Source organism: Solanum stenotomum, chromosome 3 (genome assembly GCF_019186545.1).
Source record: "Solanum stenotomum isolate F172 chromosome 3, ASM1918654v1, whole genome shotgun sequence".
Classification (NCBI taxonomy): domain Eukaryota; kingdom Viridiplantae; phylum Streptophyta; class Magnoliopsida; order Solanales; family Solanaceae; genus Solanum; species Solanum stenotomum.
Genome location: NC_064284.1, coordinates 4,746,648 through 4,754,156, shown reverse-complemented (window position 1 = coordinate 4,754,156; position 7,509 = coordinate 4,746,648). Strand labels below are relative to the sequence as shown.

Sequence of the window (7,509 nt, the reverse complement as noted above, 5' to 3'; positions counted from 1 at the left end):
TGAATAGATTACCTTGCTTTTATTAATCTAATTGTGTTTATGAGATCAACTTAAATGAAGCGGCGAGATAAGATTTTCACTGACACTTTATTTTGATAGTTGTTACTTATTCTATTATATTGTATTTCTAGTTTAAATAATATATTGTTATGTAACATAGAAGTCTCATTTTATGTAATGTTGATTTAGTATAATCGTATGTTACCTTATCTTCTTTTTTTCTCCCATTTGTTTTTTTTTTTTGCTTATTATCTAATAATCATATTTTATCTTTTTATAATAGCTTTACCTTGTTTCCTGCTTTTCTAGTAGATTTATCCTTCACATTATTAATACACGACATTATGTAATAACAGAAAATAATAGTACAATCTATTCAAATGTTGTATTGATCAATGCAGTACACTACAATATAATATAACACAATACAATATAATGCAATACATTATGAAATGATATGTAACAATTATCCAATCAAGAAATTCAAAAGATGAAAAGGTAAACATATGAAAAAATCAAACGGATTCAATATCTAATATACACCTAATAAGTAATTTTAACTTGATATATTTAGTAGTAGAATTTTTCGACCATGGGAGTTCGTATACCCTAGCTCTGTCCATGAGCGAATTGGACAATGAAAATCTATATAGTAGTTATCTAAATGGTGAGGGAATATAAATATCCTTAGTGGTGGTCGGTGGATAAGCATGAGGGTCTAATACAAAAAGAATATTATTAGGATGGGGACCATAAAGATTTGTCATTTCTCTATTTTTGTAGACCTAGGCTAGTACAGATAATATAGTGGACAAATCCTAGGGCTCCAAGATTTTGTTATATATAATAGGACTTGCATGAAACAAGAGAAAACAGCAACTCAACTCCTATTAGTTGTGAAGCACAAGAAGATGTGGAGAAAGAAAAAAAAGAAAGACGTTGATGTACTACTCGAGGAAATGGCGATCACTAGGTCACACCTTTTGGTGCATCTGATGTGAGTCGATACCAAGGCGCGAAAAAACAGGCAAGTCATATAGGCAAAGGGAAGGCAACGCCTTTCTTCCAGGATTTTAATTCCCCTTTTTTTCTTGTATTTCCATACTGTAGTACTTTCCATCATGGATAAGTTGGGGTTTTCAAGTTTCACATGTATAATGATGTTTAATTAAGTCTTTTTAGCTTTGGATTGAACTACTGTTCAACCAAATATCCCTGTATTGTGTTTCTTTTCAAGTAATACTGCCCTATTCTTACTGCTGTCCTATTTTATCCAATGTGTTCTACGATCTACTAATCAGTGGCAGATCCATGATTTTCACTAATAGGATGAGGTTAAACGATTACACCATTAAAACAATACAAAATAAATTTCAATGCTAAGATATTCATCTGGGATTCAAAATATACAATATATCATGTAACTTTAGAACGAAAAAGTATCAATCGACTCCCTTTGGACAATACTGGCAGGATACATCAACATGCTTTTGATGATAAATGATTCATGACGATGAAACAGCCCGGACTTGGAAAGAAGTTTAACAACTCATCCACAAAAATTAAATATTAATACCATAGCGGAGTATGTGTCACGCATGACGCATTGATGAATAACATATTAATTCTTGTATGATTCGAGTAATCTAATATAAAATTGAAGAAGTTGCCAAAAATATAAGTATTCAGTCGAAGTTAAACAATGAAATGGTGCAAAATGAGTTTGAATATTCATTTAGTAAAAAAATGGTAAGGTGTAGACCTTACAATGTTGTATGTAAATTAGCCTTAATTTACAGAGGGATATTCCTATAACTGGGACAGAAATCTCCAAATGAAGAGGACTATTCTCAATTGACAAAATAGTTGTTCCGTCAGGCGAAGAAGAAAATTCTCCTAAAAATTTCTTCAACATCCAATGGGGGCAACAAATTAATCAAGTGTTTTTTCTTTTTTGACAAGTAAAAATCTGAGTGTATGGTTTTGAAAATCCATATCACCAATAAGACAAATAACCTAATTCATTTTCATCGTCATCATCAGCGTCTCTTAGCATCAGCTGATTAACCTCAAATGTGGAGCAACCTTCCAGGAGTATATACCATCTATTTGAGATCTAAACTCTTTTTCATGTATTCATAAACGATATAAGTAATGCTTGCTGCTGGCACTACTTTTAGAAGATTCGGAAAGAGTCCTTTGTAGAAGCCCCTGGGACCTTCATGCTGAAGTGTTCTCCGGAACACATCAGACATTCCATTGTAAGCAGCCTCAGTATTTGTAGGTTGAGCTTGCATTCTAGGAGGAGTGTGAAAAGAAAGACAAGTTGCATTGTAAAGCACAAATAGTTTATCCAAATCCTGAAAACCAAGTCGAGTCAAACATGAAGATTTACCTCGTTCTTATAACCTGCAAAGGATAAACACATGTTGCTCCAAGCGCTCCGGAAATTGTTCCACAACCAAGTTGCACAAGAGCACCAGGTTCTGCATATTAACACAATTGTTAGAAAAATGCTAATTTCACTTCGTCAGAGATGAGTTGGTTAGCAGTTGAAGAGTTACAAGCGGTACCTCTATCCTGAAGAATATAAACCCTGGACAAATCCTTCAGTGTTTCATAAACAGCCAAATCAATGCCTGAATAAGGTATAATTCCAAGAAGAGATGGTATCAGCCCTTTATAAAATGCCCGAGGCCCCTCCTGAATCCATATATCTTTTGATAGTTTTCCCAGGTTGGGGACCTTTCCACCTTCACTTGCATGAGTTTGTAACCGAGTCTTAACAAGATCCATGGGGTAGATAGCAGTCTGTGCTACTGCACCAGCCATGCCCCCAGCCACAAAACGTCCAGAAGCTCCAATGTCACCCTGTTCCTCACCCTTCGTATGAGCAATCACATTTTTTAAGATCTCATAAGCGTAAAACCTAATTGCACTTTCAGGTGCAACCTTCATCACATTTAATCCATTGCCCCTAAAAAAACTCAATACACCACCATCCTTCCATATTTCTCTGACAGTGGACCCAATAGAAGCACGATTAGTCTGAACTTGTAAAACCACCTTTAGCCTATCAAGGGGAGCTGTAGCGGTACGAGAAGTAGCTCCTGCAACTCCCCCAGCAAGGAAATATTTAGCTGTATGGACATGCTTATTGATGCCTTCGGGTATGATGGCTTGTTCACCAATATCTACAAGACATACTCTCTCCCAGTACCGGTAAATATTCTCCAAGGTGGCCTCATGTGGATAAAGTAGAAGAAAATTTCTCCATTCTTCAAAAGTGATAATCCCATTATTATCCTTATCAACATGTTCCACAAAACGTGCTAGTTCATCATCATCTATTTGTATACCTGCAAAAAAAAAACACAGTCCTCATTTATAAGAGGAAGACAACTAATGAAATGAAATGAGGCTAGGAAAAATACATCCAGAAGAGATGAATATTCGCAATAGCAACATATTGAAGGAGTAAAGATGAACTTTTGGTTTGTAGATTCAGAAGGCCTTTCAAATGATCACCCAAACCTATCCCTGCTCACATGCATACGTACATATACTCTTCTTTTTTGTTAGATTAAGCAAAAAGATCATTATACATCTCCACATGCTTTCTAGCCATGTCTAAATATAGGAATTAATAAATTAACACATAGAGAAAGTTGATAGGAGCTTAAATAAGGACAATCTAAATGCAAAAGAAAGATTCATAATAGCATTGATCAACTACTGCAAATTGTTACAAAGCCACCAATCAACATGGTATAGAAAGGTTAGCAACCATTAAATTCAACAACAATTCCTATGTTTTCTTGCAAATCAGTGTTACTTTTACACAAGAAGAATGAAGATGAACAAATCTGTAAAGATGCAAGGGCATCAGAATATGATGTAATATCATCCAAGACAAGATAACATCACACCTACTTGATACACACAAGGGACTATTAAATCTCTCACATAGCATCCACCCACTCTTTTTTCTTTCTTGTACCTGTCTACCAAATGGAAATCTAAAGTAAACTACTCATCCCCGAGGTGTAAAGGATATAAGTTTGGTCTAGTACAAAACAAAACGGATCCCAAGAAACAGAAAATCAGGGCTTCCAGTCAAACAAAATTAGCAACTGAAGACGAAGCTCGTGCAATTTTAGCTATTGAATTGAAGCTAAATTATAGCTAATGAAACTGAAGCTCATGAGCACAACTAAGCTTGTTCCCAGGCCCCGTAAGGTTCCTATGTGGCAGCTCTAAAAGACACCACAAAAAAGTGACTTTTTAGCATCAAAGAATCATGTAACCAACAAACTAGAGCATATCATATTCTAGGTAATTATCAGAAAAAATGAGGAGCAGGACATCCTTTGAAAAGAAGGCAGTGGAAAGAACAATGTGGAACTGTCCAGAATAAGGCACCAGGGACAGATGACTCACTACAGCATTCTTCCAACATGGTCAAAAAGTGATTGGAGCTGGGAAGTGATGTCAAGGAATGCGTGAACCATTTCCACTAAAACAACTAAGTTGGTATTGACTAAGAAGCATGGAGAGGATTTGAATTATTTCCTAATAGAATGTAGTTCTGCTGCAGCACAGTTATGATCCATAATATACCATATATAAATGGTGAAAGTGATTGCAAGTTAGATGGCGAGCAAGTTGGATTCTAGAAAGAACAGCTTATAGGAGACAACTAATTGTATAATTTGGTCATAAGAAGAGAGGACTAATCAAACTTTTGAAGGAGTCGAAAATCCTAGAGTTAAAAGTTCTCTTGTTTCTTCTGTAAAGACAATACACCTTTTTTGTATAGGTAGCTGGCTGGATTTTTGGATACTTAACTATTGACCCAACGATTCATAAGCTTTGTACTATTAACATCATCCTGGTTTTTTTTTTTTCTCTTTACAAGTCAAGACACACACATACGCACATCATCATCATATCATCTTGGCAATAACAATGAAAGACAATTGAACTCACAAAACAAAAATGCAAGGATGGAAATTCTTAACTAAAGATAAATCTACATTCACACCAAAGCAGCAGTACTAGTAAACAAGACAGCAATGTTATCATCAATTAGTATTAACCTACAAGTCAGCGAAATAGTAAATACCAGCTTTTACAAGGGCATCCCAGAGCTCCTCAGGCAAGATACACCCATTGTGCTCCACATCAATAGCCTGAAAAATCCTATACAGCTCGAGCTCCTTATCATCCATATACTTTCTGAATTCCGGATAATCCACCCTCCCATCCTTATTCTTATCACACTCGGTCAACAATTCCCTAGCAAACTTATAATCCGCCGGAATTTGCATAGCAAACAACCCCTTTTCGATTTTCACAGAATCCAAGTAACCCACATTGTCGGAATCAAAGAAACTGAATAGACCTCTGATTCTAAGGTCCCTCTCTTCCTTAGTCTCCCTTAGTGCTGATAAAACATGGTCCACTGAAACCGGACCCGGCTTCTTCACCGGGTTACAACAACCAGACCGGTCCTTAGCCGCCATTACTGGGTGATTCACATGCTCCGCTACAGCTCCAGACATACCCAACAAAAAAATAATTCTGGGTTCTTCACAGCATGAATTTTAAACAACTTCAGATCTAATAGAACAAACGCAACCGTGCTTTTGATTTTCCTGTAGTGGGTCAGTAAAGAAGCGAATTAGTTCCTCTGATAGAAAAAGAATGATAACTATTACAAGAGCATATTTCTGAAGGATCAAAGAAGATCCGAAGAATAGACCCGTATAATACACGGGCTTACTTCCTTCCTTTCTTCTTGTTCACGGGTCAAGAAAAAAAGGAAGAAAGAGAACAGTTGAAGTTTTACCAAAGTTGGAAAAAAAAAAAAAAACTGATTAATTTATTGGGAGTACTGTTTAACATACCACTTTTAAAGAAAACGTCAATGGCCGGTTTCAAACACACACGCGGACAAAAAAAAAACTCAAATTCCTATACCAGTTAAGAGGTCCAATGAGGATGAAGATGAATTGTGAACGCGGTTGTGGTGGTGAGTCGGTGAAGATGAAGACGCAGCAGCTACAATGTGTGTGTGTGAGAAAATTTTCCCAAAACATGTGGAAGAAAGACTCGAGGAGTGATCAATTTATATGAAATGGGATTATGGGAATTTGATTCATACACATGTTCCTTTGTTTTTATTCCTAAAGAGGGCTCAATATGTTACTGCGCGAATAAATTTGTTAGTAAATTTTATTTAGATGGATAAGATAAGATTTATTTTGTTTGAGTAAAAACTTTTTATGACAAAATGGGGTTTGAATTGACTTATTCTTAATGTTTTTGACTTTTTAAGTTTTTTTATTTTGTAATAAATATTTAAATAACACAATAAAGGATCGTTTGGTAGAGTGTATTAAGAAAAATAATGCATGCATTAGTATTAGTATGATTAAAGACTCAATTGTCCCTCAAAACCTCTTTTTACATCTTTTTCCACCATAATAGTAGAGGGTATCTTTGTAAATAATTTTTATATGCAATGCATGTTATTTTGAATGCATCGAACCAAACAATGAATAAAAATAGTCTATGTATAATTAATATAAGCACAATTAATATCTGCCTTGCTAATGTAATCATTACAAATACTCTATTTAAGATTATTCTTATACACTCTACCAAACGAAACATTTTTACAAATTGAAAAAGTACATAAAAAAAAGGTTGAAAGTCAAAATACTCAACTTATGATTTTTGTCTTTTTAACTGATAAATCATTTTCAAAAGTCAATCCAAAGCCCCCTAAAAAAATTATTAGATATTTTAGGTCTTTAATTTTAAAAAATATTTTAAGTGTATTTTAAAGTGTTTATTACATATATATATAGGTTAATCACGTAAAATATGTTAATTTTTTTCATTATACATATCAACGTTAATGATTGAGTTTTACAAAACTTAGGCTAGTTTATTTAATATATATTACGTTAAAAGCATGAAGGTTCTTTAAAATATTGACTGAACATTTATGTTTCATTAAACGATGATAAAATTGTTATTTATTATTTTTAAAAATAATTATCAATTATTATTTTCCTCAAATAATTGTCATTTATTATTTTCCTCAAATAAGTATCATATATTTTTTTCCTCGAATAATTATTATTTATTATTTTTTTCAAAAAATTATCATTTATTATTTTTCCTCAAATAGTTATCATCTAATTATTATCCTTAAATATTTTGAACTTTTTTTCATAAGGTGACAAAACTAGATTTACTCTTTTCCTTAAATAATTTCTTAATTATTTTTCTTAAAAAATTGTCATTTATTATTTTTCGCAAATATTTATCATTTACTATTTTTCCTCAATAGTTATCATATAATTATTATCCTCAAATATTGATTGAACTTTTTGTTTTACATAGGACGACAAAATTATCATTTACTATTTTCCTTAAATAACTTCTATTAATTATTTTTCTTAAATAATTGTCAGTTGTTTATTTTCTAAAATAACT

The 7,509-nt window shown here is 33.4% G+C and overlaps 1 protein-coding gene across 2 annotated transcripts; it reads right to left on the bottom strand.

Annotated features, from left to right (window-relative positions):
- Positions 1-1,712: 1,712 nt before the first annotated feature.
- LOC125860464 (calcium-dependent mitochondrial ATP-magnesium/phosphate carrier protein 2-like) lies at positions 1,713-6,100 on the bottom strand. 2 transcript variants are annotated; one of them, XM_049540426.1, is made up of 5 exons: positions 5,983-6,100; positions 5,126-5,657; positions 2,574-3,359; positions 2,396-2,486; positions 1,713-2,298 (listed from the first exon to the last, which is right to left on the bottom strand). In XM_049540426.1, the coding sequence occupies exons 2-5, from the start codon at positions 5,562-5,564 to the stop codon at positions 2,106-2,108; spliced, it is 1,509 nt and encodes a 502-aa protein (XP_049396383.1). In that variant the 5' UTR covers positions 5,565-5,657; positions 5,983-6,100; the 3' UTR covers positions 1,713-2,105. The 2 variants fall into 2 exon arrangements, with proteins under 2 accessions (XP_049396383.1, XP_049396384.1); XM_049540427.1 differs by lacking the exon at positions 5,983-6,100 and having other exon boundaries at positions 5,126-5,840.
- Positions 6,101-7,509: the final 1,409 nt, after the last annotated feature.